The sequence below is a fragment of the Oncorhynchus kisutch genome, linkage group LG10 (assembly GCF_002021735.2).
Source record: "Oncorhynchus kisutch isolate 150728-3 linkage group LG10, Okis_V2, whole genome shotgun sequence".
Classification (NCBI taxonomy): Eukaryota; Metazoa; Chordata; class Actinopteri; order Salmoniformes; family Salmonidae; genus Oncorhynchus; species Oncorhynchus kisutch.
In genome coordinates this window covers 30,016,633-30,038,266 of record NC_034183.2, presented here as the reverse complement: position 1 = coordinate 30,038,266, position 21,634 = coordinate 30,016,633, and the positions used below count along the sequence as shown (strand labels likewise).

The window sequence follows — 21,634 nt, the reverse complement described above, 5'->3', positions numbered from 1 at the left end:
CCAATCGCCTCTGACTCATTGCCAGAGTTTGCTTGGATTGGTGTTGCCATGCTTATTATAAATAGAGTGAAGTTATGAATATTACTACTGTTTCCTGAATGCGGTATAACATACTATGGGGAGTCAACGACCCATCCTATTCACCTGCAGCAAACTGAAAGCATGCCCAATGGGCCAATAGATGCCGAGCCAGACTGGGAAGCTCCTCCTTCCTGGCTATAATACCGGGGCTCACATCCATTTTCTCAATTCAATACCGCTCTTCAGCGAACCCAAACCCCCTGAAGGCACAGGCCAAAATATGTTATACCTCGTTCCCGCCTTTAGGGAACAGTAGTTACATTCATAACTGTCCGTTCCCTTTCAGTTGGTCACTGGGTATAATTTACTATGGGGACATGAGAACTTGCTGCAACATGGCTATGTGTACTGACACACTGTCACTGCAACCCAAATCCATAGACCCCATGGTTCCAAGAACAATACTTATATTACGAGCCTGAAATGTCAGGACTCGTACCTGTAATCGCAGGTCTAAAACGAGAACACCTGTTGTGACTTGGTAAAGCGCTCACACGCGAGCTGCATAACATTGACCAGAGTTGATGCAAAAGCTGTTCACAACACAGACATCCTTGTTCAAATCTATATACGCGTGTAAACTGTGCACCGGACACAGGCCATGCTACAAAGCAAACAGAGAAGGTGAGAAAGGGTAGAACTGTAAGACATAGGCATAACCTAGGGAGAAACTGCATTAGGATTGTGGCAGATGAATCAGAATTAGTTGGGTAACAGATAATTAAGATGTTTTATTTGCATAATATGCTTATGTGAGATACTTGTCATTAGAATGTATCCTTTTGGACTATAGTGTTGGCAGTTGCACTTTTCCCTCAGCTGGGGCTCAGTCACCTGGGGCCCAGAGAGGGGAGAGGTCAGGCTTGTCTTCAACATGTCCCTGGTGCTATGCAGAATATCAGAAAGGGAACAGGACAGAATGGAACATTGTCTTCATATGTGAATGTGTCTTTACCTATTCTTAAACCATGTGAAGGGATGGTGTGATTAATGGGAAACCAATTACTTGTCTCCACAATGTCTGTGCGCCAGTTACTCCCTCCTCTTCCCATTGGGGGAAGGTGTATGGCAGTGTCTGGAAACATTGTATGTCCTCTCTGATCTTATATTTATCCTGGGATAGTGTATGACCTAGAGGCTCACTCCCCTCAGTGAGCTTGTCCAGGAGTGGGGTCAAGAGGGGGTTTACTTGAGATGGGGGTATCTAGAGTTGATAATTGATATATGCCATTGGATGAGTTGGTGTTTTGTACTATGAAGTACCAGGAACGGGATTAGAACCTCGTCTGAGGGACCAATCTGAACGATAATTTATAGTGAATGTTATCTGGATTAGGGATACTCCTTTCTAAAGAAAAAGTATTTATTTGTGAACAGTTCCTATGATCTGTGGTTCGTCATGTAAGTTGAGAGGGGTGTATCTTGGCTATAAAAGATCTTTGTACTTTTCTGGTGGTACTTTTCAATGGTTCATTAGAGATAGCGCATCATTGAAAGTCATAAAGGCTATTGCAAAGCTCTTATTAAAAAAATATGTAGTTTAACTCTGACTGGTGTGTGAAGTTTGTAACTCTCTCCTCATTTGGTAAAGCAGAAATATGCCACCACAGGATGTAATCTCACTTTGGAGTCAACAGGTGCAAACTCCAAATAGGGAAAGGTGTACTGATAGCATATGGAGATCCCCCCAACAGGCTTGGCTGACACCAAGGCCATAAATAGCAGGGCAGTCTTGAAGGAAAGGACTTTCAGGTCCACACACTCTAATGATTCAAGAGGCTCACACAGAGCGCCCAGGACCAACACCAGGTCAGTGCCATAGGCTTTGACCCTGCTCCGAGCGCACACACGCCTTCCAGGACCCGCACCACCAGAGGATGAGACCCTGGGGCAGAGCCATTCATCCCTACATGACATGCCGAAATGGCTGCCATATAAATGTTCAATGTGGAAAAAGAAGGGCCCTGCTCAAAAAGTAATTGCAAGAACATCAAAATGTCTACCAAAGAGCTCTGAAAAGGAGAAACTCCCTCAATCTGACACCAAGCCTGTAATGCATGTCACTTAAAGATATAACTCTCTCGTAGAGGCACACAGGCCGACTGTAATCACGTTTGCGGGTAAGCTAGGGGAGCCATCGAATTCAACCGTTCAGTCATGGGTGCCAAATCCTCCCCTGCGCCTGGGACAATAGATCCCAACGACATGGAACCCCCCGCGTGTCCCCGCCCAACAGGCAAATGATCTCCATGGAACCAGGGTTGTCTGGGCCAACGGGGAGCCACCGGAATCAATAACAGACCCTCCTGACAGACCCTCTGTATGGTGGCCTGAATCAGGTCCCCTAGAGGAACGCATAGAGCAGAGGCCGAGGCCACTGATACGCCAACGCATCCGTTCCTAATGGAGCACTCAGATCCCTCATTGAGAAGAACAGACAACAATGCCCGTTTACTCGCGATGCGTAAGATCTACATCGGCCATGCAGAACCGGTCCCAAATCTGTGCCACCACCGAGGAGTGCAGTCCCCACTCCGGACGTTCCCTTAAAAGTAGATCTGCACTCAAATTGAGAAAACTTGGAATATATGTTGCCCTGTGCAACAGGGCATGCTCACTGCTCTATACGAGCAGATAATGGGCCAGGTTAGGAGACTGAGAGACAGCGTCCGTCCCTGCCTGTTGATGTACGCCACCACCGTCCTGTTGTCGGACCTTACCAACACATGCTGGCCCTCCAACATCAAAAGGAATTGCCTCAGCACTAGCAAAACAGTCAGTAGCTCTAGGTAGTTGTTTTGCAGTGGCCTTTGCGCTGTTGACCAAATCCGAGTAGCCGAGTAACACACAGCGTTCCCCATACCAGTAAGGATACTGGTGTCGTGACCACCCCTGCGGGACACTACCCGGCCCATTTGAATCCCCTGACACAGCAATTGCGGACGACTCCAAGGAGTCAACACCCTTAGGCATGACAGAATACCTTGAGCAACCGATGGCAGTGGCGAGATGCGCCCAGTGCTGAAACAGATGCATCAACAGAAATCCCAGAGGCCCCACAGCTATCATAGAGGCCATCAGACCCAATAATCACAGGCACAAGCAAGAAAACCACCAAGTGCCCCAGCTGAAACTGTGCCAGACAGAGCCTGAATGCAACCCTTCTTTGTTGGGACAAAAACACAATTCAGAATTGATTCCATTATGAGATCCAGAAACTGAATGCGCCGAGCCAGAGTCAAACAACTTTTCTGGGGATTCACTATGAACCCCAAAGACTGAATATGCAAAACCAGGGTGGCAGTGTGGAGCTCCACCTGTTCACTTGACCAGCCAACCGCCCAGATAATACTCTGACCCCTGGCACCGAAGTGGTGCCAAAGCCACCTCCACAGCCATAGAAAAGGTGTGGGGTGATAGGTGGGGAGGATGTATAGCGCATGAAAATATGCATCCTTCAGATCTATGATGTGAATCAATCGCTGGGATGTACCGCCTGCAATAGCCAGCATAGTGTGAGCATTTTGAACTTTGATGTGCTTGTTTAAAACACGTAAGTCCAGGATTAGGATGCAATATTCCAATTTTCTAGGCAACTACGAAGTACCGGCTGCACTAACCACTCTGTACTTCTGACATGGGAACCACCACAATAACGTGCTTTTGAAGGAGAGAGGAAATCTCCTCTCTCAAGACAGGCGCTAGGACCTTGAAGACCAATGACGTAATGACTCCACGAAAAGGAGGAGGATGCACAGCGAACTGCAGACCGTAGCCCCTCACCACTGTCCTCATCTACCATGGTGAAACTGCGCCTGCCCACCACTTGATAGAACACGCTGCCAGTCTCGCATACATTATATCCTGAAGGGGCAGAATGCCACCCTGAGTACTGGGATAAAAATTATTTTTTTAAATATCCACCACTCTTGACAACCGAGTGTCCGAATGTGGGGAAGGAACTAGGTGTTCTGATACCCGGCCCACACCGGGTTCAGGGACCTCTGAGCTAGGAATAGACCTATTGTTAGCCTCTGGAGCTAAGTAACTCGCCACTCATCGGCAGAATCTTTACACAGGCGTAAGCAACGACTCACTGCTGCAGGGACAGGAGGTAAACACCTTACCCCAAACCTGGAGGAACTCCACTGAGGGAGAGAAAAACACCAAAGGTGCGTTCACCACCAATGGTTCACTCTCCCCGCCGAATCCACAGCCGGGGCTTCTGGCTGCCCCGGACTGAGGTCATCCAATTCATACTCTGAAAACCCTCCAGAGTCAATCAGGGATAGTCCAGAATCCGGACTCTGAACACTGCCAGAGAAACCGGAATGAGCCTAACTCGGCTTAGATCACCCCTATCAACGCTGATCACCAACCTTCCTCACGAAGTCAGCGTGACTCCCAAAGGACGTTGAACCCAGCTGGAGACAATAGTCACACGAACTGATCCAAACTAAAGCCTGATGAGTGTGTTTCCACCGCAGGAAAAAGGACAGCACTCGTGAGTATCTTTCATTTTCATTGTGAAACCACATGCCCCAGTCAGATTTTCAAACTCAGCTGCTTAGCCGTTTTGAACTTATTCTTACCACTGGCCATTTTACTCAAGCAAGGAAGAACTGTCAGAGTAGAAAGTAGTGGGTTTTCAGGAAATCCAAAAATCTAAACATTTTGGAAATGGATGCAAGCCCCGGGAATATAGCCAGTTTGCTTTAGCTGAAAAGGATTGGTCATTGACTCCCCATAGTATGTTATACTGACTGACTAAAAGGGAACTTCCTAGAACATACTGTCCAATCCCCTAATCATAACACAGTCCTCTCGTGCCAAGCCAACAAACCAATCACAAATCATCTCTGCCCAATCCTTAATCACATAAGGGTAATCTCCCTTCAGTCCACCATCAAGTCATGCTTGTCCAATCCCACATCTGCTTCTACTGTTGGAAGGTCAAGATAATTAGACCATGTTGAAACCCTCTTACTGAGGGTTGAAACAAATATCTTCTTAGAGTAACATTAAGTAAATACAGCTACATTTCAAAATTCCATTGGTCTATCAACGAAGTCCAATCATAGCATGCCATTGTGAGTATGTGTGTGTGTGTGTGTTGTCACCTCATATAGGGCTGTTCACAGTAGTACCAGGTGATCTGTGGGGCGGGGTATCCCTTAGCTACACATCGCACCTGTCCGTCCACCGGGCCCTCGTGAGATACAATCTCTGGTTTACCTGACAGAGGCACAGAGATGTTAGTGACGATACCAGGTGGGGATTCACATTCACACATACTTACACGCCAACACGTACACACACACACACACACACATAACACAGGCACACACACACTTACACACTCATCACACACGCTGCTGCTGCTGTCTATTATCTATCCTGTTGCCAAGTCACTTTACCCCTACCTATTTCCTCATACCCCTGCACATCGACTTGGTACTGGTACCCAATGTATAAAACCAAGCTATCACTGCTCATTGTGTAATTATTCCTTGTGTTAATATTTTTTCTATTATTATAATTTATTTAAATTATTGTATTCTGCGTTGTTGGGAAGGGCCCGTAAGTAAGCATTTCACTGTTAGTGTACACCTGTTGTTTACAAAGCATGTGATTATAAAAAATAGATTAGAAGTAAATTGGCAAACTAATATCTTCAACTATTTTCCCTAGTTATGGGCCTGTACATGAATTAACTGTAATGCTCTGATTTACTGTTTTGATGGTTGGGGGGAGGAGGGGAATAAGTGGTTGGGCTTTAACATGTTGAATAATCTGTGAAAATCTAGTCATAAATGTCACACCATGTTAATGATTAATTACATCATATTGATAGCATGTAGAAATTAAGTCTCTAACTCCCCATTTCCTTACATAATGTATGTGTGGCTCCAGGGCACAGAAAACATTTAGAGAATATAATGTTACGACTTACTGATTACGTAGACCGAAAATGACTGATTGACTGATGCGTCACCATTGGAGGCATAAAAGGTGTAGACTCCACTCTCCGACATTTTCAAACGCACCAGCCTCAGCACAATGTTGTACCTGGTGATTGAATCAACAACAACATTTAAAAAACAACTCACATTATAGAAGCTGATTTTTGTAAATAAGCCACCAGTGCTCTGCCTAGGTCAGAAACTGCCTCATGGTTATTTACCACCAGTAATAAGCCACCAGTGCTCTGCCTAGGTCAGAAACTGCCTCATGGTTATTTACCACCAGTAATAAGCCACCAGTGCTCTGCCTAGGTCAGAAACTGCCTCATGGTTATTTACCACCAGTAATAAGCCACCAGTGCTCTGCCTAGGTCAGAAACTGCCTCATGGTTATTTACCACCAGTAATAAGCCACCAGTGCTCTGCCTAGGTCAGAAACTGCCTCATGGTTATTTACCACCAGTAATAAGCCACCAGTGCTCTGCCTAGGTCAGAAACTGCCTCATGGTTATTTACCACCAGTAATAAGCCACCAGTGCTCTGCCTAGGTCAGAAACTGCCTCATGGTTATTTACCACCAGAAAGACAGTTATTTTCCCACAGTTTAACTGCACAATACTTCCACTCACTAAAAGCCCTGAGGCACTCATTTGTTTCTAGTGTGTGTGTGTGTGTGTGTGTGTGTGTGTGTGTGTGTGTGTGTGTGTGTGTGTGTGTGTTTAACTATACTTGTGGTGAACAGAAGTCCCTACAAGAATAGTACACAAACAAACTTTTTACCAACTGGGGACATTTTGGTCAAATGCTATTTCTAGGGATTAGAATTAGGTTTAGGGTTGGGGTTAGGGTTAGGAGGTAGGGTTAGCAGCTAGTGTTTAGGGTTAAGGTTACATTTTGGTGTTAAGGGTTAGGGTTAAGGTTAGGGTAAGGGATAGGGGTTAAGGAAAATTGGATTTTGAATTGTATGTCCCCACAAGTTTAGCTGTGTGTGTGTGTTAGTGTGTGTGTGTGTGTGTGTGTGTGTGTGTGTGTGTGTGTGTGTGTGTGTGTGTGTGTGTGTGTGTGTGTGTGTGTGTGTGTGTGTGTGTGTGTACCTATGTTGGTGGTTCTGTGTGGTGATGACATGGTCGGAGGTGTTCCTGAGCTGCTGGCCTGAGAAGCTCCAGGTGAAGGTGTGTGGTTTGGGGTAGGCTTCCATGTCCACATGCAGGGACAGACTCTCACCAGCACGAACACGCACTGTGCCGTTGTCTGATGGAGTCAGATGAATGAATCCTCTATCTGGAAGACAAACCCACCTGTCAGACACAATGACATCACAATGCCCTTGATGTATTCTAAACAAAACCACTTAATTTCCACTTAGGTTTTCAAATTAGTGTCGCGATAGCTTCATGTCATGGAAATACATAATACCACCCATTCAAATTGAGAATTTCAATATTGATCAGCAGTAGTTTTACATAATTGACCATACACTGTAATTCCTTACTCACCGTAGACGTCCAGCCAGATTGACTCAGAGTTGATCCCCTTCTCATTCTGACCCTCACATCGATATCTCCCAGAATCCCGTGCCCTGACAGAGTTGATGTAGAGCCTAGCGCTACGGACGTGTTTGATGGGATCAGTCAGGATGCGTGAGGCATTCTCCACCGCCGGTTGCTGTGGATACGAAGCCCACACGGCATCCTGTCAATCAACACCCAGAGATGTCTAGAGATGAACCATGTTAATCCTGGCATTCTGCATTCCTTCCCTCTCCGGCCAGGGGGACAGGAGGGCTAACTTCTCACACACACACGCACACACACACACACAGACGTAAACACACACCTCACTGTGACGAGCCTGAGACTCAGTAAAACTTAGTCCTGCAACCTCCCATCACACTGGTTTCTCAAGATACTGAAGTTTCAGTCTTGGAGCGTTTTGGACTCTCTTGTAAACCCTTCATAACTCCTATAGTCCCTTCTAAATCTTACAAACATTGTTCTGAGAGCTTTTGTTATAACTTCATATCCCCGAATTTGACATATATCTTTTCAGCTTTTCCAATAAAATTCCAATCTCAATCTCTCTTTCAGTCAATTTGTTGGAGATCTTTCCATGGTATCCCTCCAGCTTCCCTGGCCAACCCCGCAAAGAGAGGGCAAAGGGTTCTCACCGTGCCGGGCGGTGCGGCCCACTTCAGCTTGATGTCTCCGTTGACGTTGGTGGTGCTGCAGGTCAGGGTAAGAGTCTGGCCCCGTGTCAGGATCACCCTCTTGGGTTCCCGCATCTCAATCACAGGGGCCGTGTCTGGGACTGAGATAAAAAATGTTGAATATCAAATAAAAGATCTGAATACTGTACTTCACATCCTAGAACCCACACAAATAATGTTATTTTACCTGGGCGCACATTCAGATCATAGTGATGTGATTTAACGTGAGCGCTGCCAAGTCTGCCAGTGCAGATATAACAGCCCTCGAAGGCCTTCTGAGTGTCGAAGATAACCATGCCCCGCTCCAGGCTGGCAACATAGTGGAGGCCAGTAGGGAGGGCACCGCCATGACACGGCTCCAGGCTCAGGTTGACCACGCCCGGGTCAGTTGCTAGGCAGGGGATGGAGGCGCTGTCTCCCGCACGAGTTAGGATACTGAACACCATAGTCTTTCTAAAGGCATTATCAGGATCTGCCAAAACAACAACTTAAAATCAACATTGTGGTATGAAAACAACCACAGGTAGACTGTACAAAAATTATCTTTGGATCAACTTTTTTTTAAATAACTTTGATAAATACTCATTTGCTGAAAACAAATATATTATTTAATGGCAACTGTTTTATTTGATTATTATCAAACCTATATTTCAAGTTGCAACTTATTTCTTTCTTTCAACACTTCCCCTTTGGTTCAACCTACAAAATAACACATACAAACTAATATTTCATGTAAATACATCAAATTCTGTCCAAAATCTCATTACATTTTTTATTTGGAATTACGTATTTCTTCAATTGGGTTACAAGCAATTAACTAAACTCCCTGTAAATTTAGAAAGTTTCTTCAATAATGTTAACAAACATATTTTTTAACAAAATACTTGTATATTTAGTAGCCACAATATTGTAACCAACACTCTTCAGTATCACATGCAGTTATGCCAGTATCATTACAAAACCTGGCAGTGTAGAAGTTTAAGTTTGAATGTCGATTACAATAGAGCACAAAAACTGGAATGACATTCACTCTCATGGGTAGCCAAAATGAACAACCTGAAAGCCATGCCCCCAATAAACCACGCATCCAAATCTTCTGCTAGGCTGCCGCCGTTACATTGCCCCCACCACAAGTGTTGAAAGCAATTCAGAAGCTTTCATTCAATTAAATTCCAAAAATCACATTGATTAGTCAAATTTGGTATTTGATTTCAATCATTCCAATCAGCGTTGTCCCACTTTTACTTTTACAGTGTATATGGAAAGATGTACAGAGTGTATGTACTGTATGTATAATACTGAATGAAGAGATTAGGAGAAAATATGTATATTCCTGAGAGAGGAGATTAGGAGATAGTGTGTATAATACGGAGAGAGGAGATTAGGAGAGGAGATAGTATGTATAATACTGAGATAACAGATTAGGAGATGGTGCTAATTGTGTTAGCCAAACATTGATACAGATCCAGTTTGCTCTTTAGGCAATAATCAATCAATCACTGACACACACACACACACATACACTTTCCAAGAAATAAGCAGTTCTATCTAGATGTACTGCCCTATAGTCATGGCACTTGTCTAAGTAGTGTTGAAGACTGATCCAAATACCGATCGATCCAGGAGACACTTGTAAAAACCTTCATGCACAAACTCAACCTCAAACAATACCCTTCTAAGAAAAGGTTTTATCACTTGTTCTGCCTCAAAAAATGTTTTACAAGATCAGAGAAAAACAGGTTCCTTTCTCATGTGCATTCTTTCTCCCACCCCTCTCTTTCTCTCTCTAGCTTGCTGGCTCACTCACTCCCTCATACCCAGATACACATAAAAACTCAATCATATCACATACACATCTCACATACATGCCCACACAGGCACACAGGGCCATGAATGTTGAGTCAGAAACACACACCTTTGACAAAGACGTAGACAGAGCTCTGCTCTCCGCTGCTCTCCTCCAGGCAGATGTATCGGCCCATGTGGACAGGCTGAGCTTTGGGGATGTCCAGGTCGGACGCCCCATTACTCCGCACCTCGCCCCTCAGCTTTGGACGGTCCTCCCTCTGCCACCGCATCACCTGGTCACCCTGGCAACGCAGACTGAAGGGGGCATTGAGTGGAATGACCAGGTAGGGGTTGCTGGGGGTGATGGTGGGCCTGGAGCTGCCTGTAGTAACATGGTCGGGATCTTCATTACATTACAGTATAGATAAAACAGGCTCTGGATCAGTGGAGGCTGCTGAGGGGAGGATAGCTCATAATAATGGCTGGATCGGAGCAAATGGAATGGCATGAAACACATAGAAACCATGTATTGATGTATTTGATACCATTCTACTTATTCTGCTCCAGCCATTAACACGAGCCCGCCCTCCCCAATTACGGTGCCACCAACCTCCTGTGCTCTGGATATCATACACAGAATCACTGAAAATCAGTGATGTAGTGGAGGGTATATCCCAGGAATACACCGTATACCCACTTATTTTTCAGTGGGCATTGCGTACACTCACTTCTTAATCCCCACGGATAAGTATCAAAGTAGTGATAGTGGAGGTATCCACCTTATCAATGAATAGGGCTGATGGAACCGATCAGAATATTGAGCTTAACATGTTGATAAACTATTATTTCTTCACATTGTAGGCGCAGCAATGTGCACACGACAGTAGCCCTACGCGTGATGGTTCCAAAATGCAATTTGATAGTATGTAAGGCCTAACAGTCTTCCGGTAGATGGAAGGACTTGCCCAAAAACCTTCTCAGTTAAACTAGCTACAAAGTAGAATGATATCATTATTCGCATCAATCCAGTGTTTCAAACCTTTTCATGTGCTACCAAAACACTGCAAACCAAACTACAGTTCTAGCTGCCTGCACACTTGAATTAAAGGGTAACTACATAACAAACAAAAAATCCCAGACCTTAAAAGTGGTCTCCTGATGTGGTTTAAGCATTGTTATGGACTTTCCATTTGGTTGTTTTTCTGTTAAAAAAAGTGTAACTTTGAGAACAAAAACCTGAAAACCTGTCAAGTCTGAAACCGGTGAATTTCTGACTCAGTTGACAACCTCATTTATCTGTTTCAATAGTAGGCCTACTATAAGTCTACTTGCACAGTACAGCTTGGATTGGCCTGACTGTGAAAGACCAACATGGGATTTATTATTTTAGGTAATTCAGTTTGTCACCCTTTCTCATAGAAGTTTTCCCACAGGGCGCCTTTCCTTCGCTGGACATTTTTGGGCAAAATTAGAGTATACCCACTTCTCCAGGCACCACTACACCACTGCTGAACATTTTATTATAACACACACAGTCCTCACGACTGACAGCAGTTAGTTTCCAAAGGACCTTAATCAGTATCTATAGGCTAATGGTAATTCAGTTTTACTGTACATGTGAGGCTTTCACTCTCATTTGTGTTTAGATGGGTAAATGTTACGAGTACAGGTATGTTTCACAGAATGGAGTAAATAAGTAACTGCCAAAATAAAGGAAACACCAACATAAAATGTGTTAATAGGGTGTTGGGCCACCATGAGTCGCTAGCACAGCTTTAAAGCGCCTTGGCATAGATTCTACAAGGGCCTGGAACTTTATTGGAGGGATCTGACACCATTCTTCCACGAGATATTCCATCATTTGGTGTTTTGTTGGTGGTGGTAGAAAAACGTGTTCAATTAGGTTGAGATCTGGTGACTGAGACACACACACATACTCTAACACACGCACGCACGCACGCACACACACACACACGCAAACACAAACACCCTTTAAACCACTATGCTCCTTTGAGACCTCTTCTTCTAGCCATTGTAGCCAAAATTGTATACATGACCCGAAGCATGATGGAATGTTATTTGCTTAATTAACTCAGGAACCACAGCTGTGTGGAAGCAACTGCTTTCAATATATTTTGTATCCCTTTTTCTCAAGTGTTTCCTTTATTGTAGCAGTTACCTGTATCTTTAACAGCAAAGAGTGCACAGCAGTAATAGTCAGTTCGAAATGTATGTCAATACAGAGGATGGGTAGATGAGAGCCTCATAGCTTGTTTTGCATGCATTTTGATAGTAATACAAATCATTATCATAGCCCTCCCATCAATATATTGACACCACTTCATGACTGAAAAATGACAGGTGAGTTATCGCTTTGGCAAAGATGTAAAACTATGCACCATGTACAATTCTTAGCACAACTTGAAATCCACCTGCAGCAATATCAGCACTAGCAGAGAGTCATATTGATTTTGCTTTGAAGGCCAACCAAGTTCTCTCCCGTTCCATTCCCTAGGCACCCTTTGGCTCTCAAGCCGACTGAAATGTTTTTCTTTTTTAATAAAATAGTAAAAACCAGATCACTTAATATTAATATAGCAATGGAGGCTCCTCAGGGGAGGAAGGATGAGGACCATATTACTCAACGAATTTCATAAAAATAGTGAAACTTTAAAAAAGTTATCCTTTTTAGATAAAACTATATAAATATATTCACGTCACAAAATAACTGATTCATTTAAAACAGTTTTGCAATGGTCTGCAGTTGCTCAACAGCACCCTCTAGGGTAGCACCCCGGTGTAGCCGGAGGACAGCTATTTTCCATCCTCCTCCTCATTGTTCTCACTAGGGATTCATATTTCCCCGAAAATCTACCAAGTTTCAATGCCGGGAATAATTCATATTTATCCAGAGAAATACAACAAAAAACGTAAGTGCCCATTTATACCGTTTAAACCGAGATATGGTTACTATGGCAGCGCTTGTGCCTTTGTGTCAGCTTGGCTGCACCACTATGTAAAGATTACAGAGCAAATGAAACTGATATTTACTAATGATAGAGTACTGAAGAGTCATAGGATGCCACATTTCCAACAAGTCAGTTCGTCAAATTTCTGCCCTGCTAGAGTTGCCCTGGTCAACTGTAAGTGCTGTTATTCTGAAGTGGAAACGTCTAGGAGCAACAACGGCTCAGCTGCGAAGTAGAAGGCCACACAAGTTCACAGAACAGGACCGCCAAGTGCCTCAGTTGCAACACTCACTGCCGAGTTCCAAACTGCCTCTGGAAGAAACGTCAGCACAAGAACTGTTAGTCTGGAGCTTCATGAAATGGGTTTTCATGGCCGAGCAGCTGCACACAAGCCTAAGATCACCATGCGCAATGCCAAGTGTCGGCTGGAGCGGTGTAAAGCTTGCCGCCATTGGATTCTGGAGAAGTGGGAACGCGTTCTCAGGAGTAATGAATCACGCTTCACCATCTGGCAGTTCGACTGAATAATCTGGGTTTGGCGGATGCCAGGAGAACACTACCTGCCCAAATGCATAGTGCCAACTGTAAAGTTTGGTGGAGGAGGAATAATGGTCTGGGGCTGTTTTTCATGGTTCGGGCTAGGCCCCTTAGTTCCAGTGAAGGGAAATGTTAATGCTACAGCCTACAATGACATTCTAGACAATTCTGTGGTAACAGTTTGGGGAAGGCCCTTTTCTGCTTCAGCGTGACGATGCCCTCGTGCACAAAGCGAGGTCCATACAGAAATGGTTTGTTGAGATTGGTGTGGAAGAACTTGACTGGCCTGCACAGAGCCCTGACCTCAACCCCATCAAACACCTTTGGGATGAATTGGAACACCAACTGCGAGCCAGGCCTAATCACCCAACATCAGTGCCCGACCTCACTAATGATCTTGTGGCTGAATGGAACCAAGTCTCCGCAGCAATGGTTCAACATCTAGTGGAAAGCCTTCCCAGAAGAGTGGAGGCTGTTACAGCAGCAAAGGGGAGGCCAACTCTATATTAATGCCCATGATTTTGGAGAGATGAGATGTTCGACGAGAAGATGTCCACATACCTTGACAGACAACATGGCCAAAAGTATCTTAACGGGGACCAACTGTGTTTAAGATAAATATCCATATCTACTATTATACTGTTTGTTGATCACACATTCTCTACCGAAGCTCTATCATGGGCAGAAAGTATTAGACATGTTATAGCGGTATTTTAACATGCATAGGTGAGAGACGTGCTTTGAAAATATAACCAATGGATTACAGAATAAAGTTAGGAATGTTCATGCAATACAGGAGTCAGGATTTGGGGTTTTCAGTTGGATTGGGACTGGATAGGGAAATAGGCTCTAGGACAGGAGACAGAATTTTCCTCATGCCTCTGAATTGTTAAGAGGCTTCATGTCTGTTACATAGATCCTATGTAGTGAATTGTGCATAGGCTAGGGCGATATATAAAATACATTTGATTAATTCGAATGTATGTTTTTGCACAATATATTTCAAATGCCTGTATCGCAAGAATCATTTTTTTAGTGGGTGACATTTTTTTACGAGCGTTTATGTCCGTTTCTTCTCATGTATTTTTGGTCTCGTCTCCTTTGCTCCTTTCTGTGCCTTCCCTACACCAGAGATCTGTATATAATGTTGAGATGCTCATGTGTCCGCCCCAACAATGGGAGTCATTGTCCCAAAGGAGGGAAGGCAGGCGACAGTGGGCTTATTTTGGACAGTTTTGGTGAGAGTGAAACCTCTCGCTTTGCATCTTCCTTCCTGTTTACAGACACACACAAACAAACACACACACACACACACCAAGATCCTCCCCCTGCCACTCACAACAACAGAGATGAGAGGTCACCTCTTCCTCTCTGACCTCTGACAAGAGGTTTCAACTTGCTATTTGCATTTGAGTTTTGGTCCAACAGAATCGCTCATATGGACACAAACACATTGAGAAGTTAACCTTTCTAACGATACCCTTTTTATGTTGCAACATCTGAAATTGCATACAGAGCAGACACTACTAAAACAGGAGTATCAATTAACAAAGATTCTGGATAATTATTGCTCAGTTTGTCACGCGTGGCATTGTGGTACCATGTAACACAGCAGCATTTCAGACAAAGACCGTTATGCTAGCTGTCTAGTCTGTGTTTTATAAATGTGCAATAAGCATAAAGCATAGGTATACAAAGAATTGGCAACTCGTTCTCATTCTGAGAAATAAGGTAGGCAACTTGATACCATCATCTGAACAAAGTGGACAGGCTAGCACGCTGTTCTACCTTGTTAGCTAGCAAGTAGATCCAAGTTGGCTAAACTTGAAAAATAAAGATTACCTGCCTACTTCCTCACTAGCTCGTGGGCTTGCGCTTAAGATATTGTTTATGAGACCGGTGTTAAGTTTCTATAAAGACAGCTACAAGAAGTTAGTCATTATTAGTGAATGTACATTATGCATGGTTCTGGTTACAAACAAGGCATTTTAATAGACTTCAACGCCAGATCAGTGATTATTGCAAAAAAGCAGGTTAAACTATTTTGATCAAATAATTTAGTTATTAGGGCAGCAGGTAGCCTCGTGGTTAGAGCGTTGGGCAATTAACCTAAAGGTTGCTAGATTGAATCCCCAAGCTGACAAGGTAAAAATCTGTCGTTCTGCCTCTGAACAAGACAGTTAACCCACTGTTCCTAGGCTGTCATTGTAAATACGAATTTGTTCTTAACTGACTTGCCTAGTTAAATGTAAAAAATTGTAGGTCTTAAGGTTGTGGAAGGCTCATACTTAGCCTAGGTATAATTTCACATGCCCTGTATTCATTAGATTATTGCTCACTGTTTGGAATGCAGTGTATTTGACCGTTAACTGTACAACAAAGCTTGTGTAGGGATTTTTTAAAAAAATTTTAAAAAATATACTGTATATAGTTGAAGTCAGAAGTTTACATACATTTAGGTTGGAGTCATAAAAACTTGTTTTTCAACCACTCCACAAATTTCTTGTTACAAACTATAGTTTTGGCAAGTCGGTTAGGACATCTACTGTGTGCATGACAAGTCATTTTTCCAACAATTGTTTAAAGACAGATTATTTCACTGCATCACAATTCCAGTGGGTCAGAAGTGAACATACTCTAAATTGACTGTGCCTTTAAACAGCTTGGAAAATTCCAGAAAAGTATGTCATGGCTTTAGAAGCTTCTGATAGGCTAATTGAAATCATGTGAGTCAATTGGAAGTGTACCTGTGGATGTATTTCAAGGCCTACCTTCAAACTCAGTGCCTCTTCGCTTGACATTATAGGAAAATCAAAAGAAATCAGCCGAGACCTCCGAAAAAAAATGGTAGGCCTCCACAAGTCTGGTTCATCCTTGGGTGCAAACACCTGAAGGTACCACGTTCATCTGTACAAACAATAGTACGCAAGTATAAACACCATGGGACCACTCAGCCATCATACCACACAGGAAGGAGAAGAGTTCTGTCTCCTAGACATGAACGTACTTTTGTGCGAAAAGAGCAAATCAATCCCACAACAACAGCAAAGGACCTATTGACGATGCTGTAGGAAACAGGTACAAAAGTATCTATATCCACAGTAAAAAGAGTCCTATATCGACATAACCTGAAAGGCCGCTCAGCAAGGAAGAAGCCACTGCTCCATAAAAAAAGCCAGACTATGGTTTGCAACTGCACATGTGGACAAAGATTGTACTTTTTGGAGAAATGTTCTCTGGTCTGATGAAACAAAAATACAACTGTTTGAGCATAATGACCATCATTATGTTTGGAGGAAAAGTGGGAGGCTTGCAAGCCTGTGTAGAGTTTTCTTGGGACAGTCCTGGTATCCCGGTTAACCATGTTAATCTGTAGTTCTCACCCCCTTCCATAGATTTACACAGCAATTATGATGATTTCACTGAGCTACAGCTAGCTAGCACTGTAGTGAATAAAGTGTGGTGAGTAGTTGACTCAAAGGGAGAGAAAGACAATAGTTGAACAGTTTTGAACAAATTAATTGCTTCAAAAATGAAAGAGAAGCAGCAGAGAGAGAGAGAGATTTAGTTGGATTTATTTTCTTCTTAGTTTACCTTTCACATACTTAGATAATGCCGCTAATTTAGCAGAGCGCCAAGACTAGGTCCGAAAGGCTTCTTAACAGCTTCTACCCCCAAGCCATAAAACTGCTGAATAGCCAATCAAATGGCTGCCCGGACTTTTTGCATTGACCCCTTATTTAATGCTGCTGCTACTCGTTGTTTATCATCTATGCATAGTCACTTTTCCCCTACCTACATGTACATATAACCTCAATTACTTCGACCAACCTGTACCCCTGCACATTGACTCGGTATCAGTACCTGTATATAGCCTCGTTATTGCTATTTTATTGTTACTCATTAATTTTTTTACTTTAGGTTATTTAGTAAATATTTTCTTAACTCTTATTTTTCTTAAAACTGCATTGTTGGTTAAGGGCTTGTAAGTAAGCTTTTCACGGTAATGTCTACCTACACCTGTTGTATTCGGTGTATGTGACAAATAACATTTGATTTGATTTACTCAACCTGACTCAAACAGAGAGGAATGTTATTTATGACAGCTAGCTGGCTAAGGCTATCCAACACAGCAACCCTTCCAAGCCAAGATAAGCTTTCGATTTTATTAATTTATTGCCACCGCGACCAGCTGGTGTAACTGCTAAACTCCTTACCGTACACTGCACTGCATGATTTTACACATGGATTGGATTGTGGGTTTACTGACGCGTTATCGCTAGTTTGTTGACTATAACGTTAATATGGTGACAACAGTGTAAACTGTGTAGCTGTTAGCAGTTAGGGTATGAAGGTTTGTCTTGGATAGGCTTTTGCGCCTTGTTACAGACAGCTGTTGTGTTGTGCACTGAAGTCCACAAGTGAAGGGAAAAGGTGAGAGGAAGAGAGCACGTAGATTTGAGAAGGAATTAGACATCGAGCAAAGTGATGATGCGGTTAGTGACTGCTATGTGCGGGTGATCAGGGGTGTATTCATTCCCCTGATTCTGTTGCAAAAACAAATTCTTAAACGGAAAGAAATGGGGAGGGACCTAACTGAATTTGGCACATTGTTTGGACTAATGATTACACTTTAGATAAACTAGATGGGAAACTCCAGTTCTCCGGGGCCGGAGTGGTGTCACAGATTTTCCCCAACCCTAGCAAACACACATGATTAAACTAATTGTATTCTAAACTGAAGAACACGATTAGTTGATTATTGGACTCATGTGTGTTAGCTGGAACTGCGGCAAAAGTGTGACACCAATCAGGCCCCCGAGGACTGGAGTTGCCCAGCCCTGGGCTAGATAGATGCAGGCAAGATTGTGCAAGGTGGTATTGAATGTGTCTCTGTTACCTTGAGTACTACAATTTGTCTCTCAACCGTTATAAACTTGAATTTGTAGGATAGGTTGTAGCAACCTCATGATGGGTATAGGGCTAATTGAATTATAGTATCATGTAGTAGTCTAAACCTATTGATGTTACATTGAGCTGGGTGAATGGAATATGAAGGACGGTCATCCAATATGCTGTAATGGAAATAAGGGCACACTCATAAAAATTCAAATAAATCCTCCCTGACCACCACTGGAATGAAGCCTAAATTGAATTTAGCAGAATGTATGTAGAAATGGAAAATCACCTGCGCTCAGAACAAAATAAACGCCACCTGCAGAATACAACTGGTGAAAATAACCCCTGCACAGGCGAGAAGCAGAGCTTGCCTGAGCTGTACATCCAGGACAAAGACGTACCAGGCACAACGCACTTCGCGCCACTCTTTGTAACAGACCACAAACCAACCCCCACCCACCCTGTAGACAAACTCCCCCATCCCTTCACAGGATCACTGACATTTTTTAATCTGTCTTTGCCTGTTGTGTTTTCAAGTGGGTGTTTGGATTGATTCTTTAACGATGTAAGCAATTACAAGCATAGGAGATAGGCCTACCACTCAGAGCTTAATACTGCTCATTCACAGGTGAGGCATGTTGTAAATCATGTCAAATATATTTTTCATGGCACCTAAAGTCCCAACACCAAAACACCATTCCAAGGCTTACAAAACTGAGTTTGAGTGGGAATGTTGACATAAACATTGTTGATATAAAAAATTATGACAAAAGCCTCTGTATAATGGTTATAAAAAATCTATAAACATTCACAGGCCAACAGTAGGTCTATGCAAAACCAATTTGTCGACAATTTCACTGCCAGTGTTAATTTTCATACTTCCAAGGAATTCGTATACATTTCCATAATTACAGTCATCCCTGAGATGACAAGACTTGACAACAGCAACTGATCAGCGCAGCGCTTTCTACGCCAATGACTAAATGCTCTTGGAAAATAGCAATTTAGCGAGCATATACATATACGCCTAATACTTGGCTGTTGAACTAATGTTGTGCATTATAACTAGGTTACCTGTCATATTCCCAAATCATATAGTTGATCAAAACAACAAGTTTCATTCTTTCAAGAAGAACGATTCCTAATTGTAATGTCTAAATCTTTACTTTACCCTACAACGAGGTCAATTACAAATCTCTCCATAAATAAATCGCTGTTTATTTACTTTTTGCCAATGTCTCCGTACTGTGCACCGCCTGCTAGATTAATAATTGAGAGGAACACAAACTGATGCTCAGCGCACAAATATCCAATTTCCTCATTAGGTTTCAGTGACTAACTGAAAATGTCAAGGTAATGTTACAAGGTAACCAACAGGTAGGAAGGCTACCTCTACATCCTGAACGAACTGTGTTGACAAAATTATAGACTATACAAAGTTATAACCTGCTGAAAATGTGTGTAGTTTAGGCTACAATACAATCCTTAACTGAATAGAAATGACATATTCATAGTCCACATGAAAAACGAACAAAATTACGATGAACCAAACAGTGGCAAAAATGCAATTTAGTGTAGTGACCAAGGTGATCATGTTGTGAAGTGTGATCAATAAACTTCTGTAAAACAACAACTAGAACCACAACAGTTGGCAGAGAGACAATGTTGACCAATATTATGCCTTACCTGTTTGGAAGGTTAACTGCAACAAGACAGAAAACAGTACCCAGTGGTATTCCATTATTACAATTCCATCTATATTGCGGTGCTTTATCAGTGTCTACTCTCTGAAGTGCTCGCGCTTGTAAATGGCTGAGTGAAGGCTTGCTATACATGCAGTTGAATGTCTTAAAGACACAGTGCAGCAGCGGGGTATTGCGTTGAAGTACTAGGATCAACTGGTGTTGACGTTGTGTTGGACTGAATCCAGAGGTCGGTAGCAGACAGCTATAACAACAACAACAAGCATTTCAATTAGATGCCTTGTATGCCCTGAACAGCCATAATTTGCATTGGCAGCCGTGGGGATAAAGTCCACCAATAGTTGATCTGACAGATAGTTGTAATGTGTATGCAATAGACTGGTTCAGTAGACATTGGCATGTATTCATGACTGCCAAGGGAATCCAGGCTTCCCCCAAAAATGGACAACAAATATATATATATATATATATCATTTATATTTTGTCTCTCTGTGTTTCAGAATGTTCCTTCAATTCGCAAGAGGCTGAAAGTATCTCACAGGATAAAGTGTTCAACCAAGCAAAACAGCGCCCCCCTGTCTCTCTATGTGTAGCCCATCTATCTGATGCTGTCTGGTCAAAAAGAGTATGACATTGTTGCCGCCCATAGCATTGAGTGCAAGGGAAGCCAGCGAGCATTTGTCCTCCCTTGATAAAAAAGTATGAAATAATAGCCTGTCAGCGTTGAGCTAAATTGAGTGAGCTCAACTGTGAAAGGTCCTGGCATACCCAAAAAAACAGTGTCCAGGGGATTTGGCTTCACACCAATCACGTCACGTCAAAAGCTAAACGTCATTGACAGAAAAAACTTTAATTGTTGCATCTCGTTGTGTTGTCCTCTTGTGCCTAGCTAGCTAGTTAAAATTGTCCCATTCCTAAATTAGCCATGGATGGCGATAGGGATTTGGACTGGCTATACTGCATACTCCATACTGGCTAATGATGATAATGGTGATTATGATCCAACCATAAATTAATACAGTGTGCCCCTGGCCTGAGAGGATGGAAGTTTAATATGTTGCTAGATGTAGTAGGCTAATGTTAACTAGATGGCTCATCATTGCCCATGATAGGATGTTAGGCTGGGGAGTAAGCATTTTAGCCAGGTAGCCTAGGACAACAACTAAAAGCATGTGCTGTTTCGTCAAGATAAAAGAAAGGAGGATGGCAATGGCATTTCTACTAGTAGGGTGAGTCAACATGTTTTTACTACTTGCAGGAAAGCACACGTGCACACACACAGAGAGAGAGATAAATCAGAACCACATCATATGTAGCTTACGTTGATTGGATAAAATTGTTTTAGGTATCTTTTAGTTGTCACTGTATTAGACTAAGCATAGGTTATTTGATGATGCTGAAATGTTGAAGATGAAATGGTACTGGAATAGTAGAGGCAGCTCCAGTTTTCTTTGCGACTTGCTATAATTCTCTGTGGTTCTAAACCCA

The 21,634-nt window shown here is 42.9% G+C and overlaps 1 protein-coding gene across 3 annotated transcripts in view; it reads right to left on the bottom strand.

Annotated features, from left to right (window-relative positions):
• Positions 1-20,299, bottom strand: part of kita (KIT proto-oncogene, receptor tyrosine kinase a) — a 35,996-nt gene extending 15,697 nt beyond the window's left edge. Inside the window, exons 1-8 of one of the 3 annotated variants that reach the window (XM_020492765.2) lie at positions 20,130-20,299; positions 10,166-10,420; positions 8,438-8,722; positions 8,212-8,351; positions 7,541-7,709; positions 7,139-7,325; positions 6,035-6,150; positions 5,202-5,316 (exon numbers count right to left, since the gene is read on the bottom strand). In XM_020492765.2, coding sequence (XP_020348354.1) covers positions 5,202-5,316; positions 6,035-6,150; positions 7,139-7,325; positions 7,541-7,709; positions 8,212-8,351; positions 8,438-8,722; positions 10,166-10,420; positions 20,130-20,184 — 1,322 coding nt within the window. In that variant the 5' untranslated portion in view covers positions 20,185-20,299. Of the gene's footprint in view, positions 1-5,201; positions 5,317-6,034; positions 6,151-7,138; positions 7,326-7,540; positions 7,737-8,211; positions 8,352-8,437; positions 8,723-10,165; positions 10,421-20,129 lie in introns of all 3 variants that reach the window. The other 2 variants (XM_020492764.2, XM_031833515.1) reach the window with 2 other exon arrangements.
• Between the last annotated feature and the right edge of the window lie 1,335 nt (positions 20,300-21,634).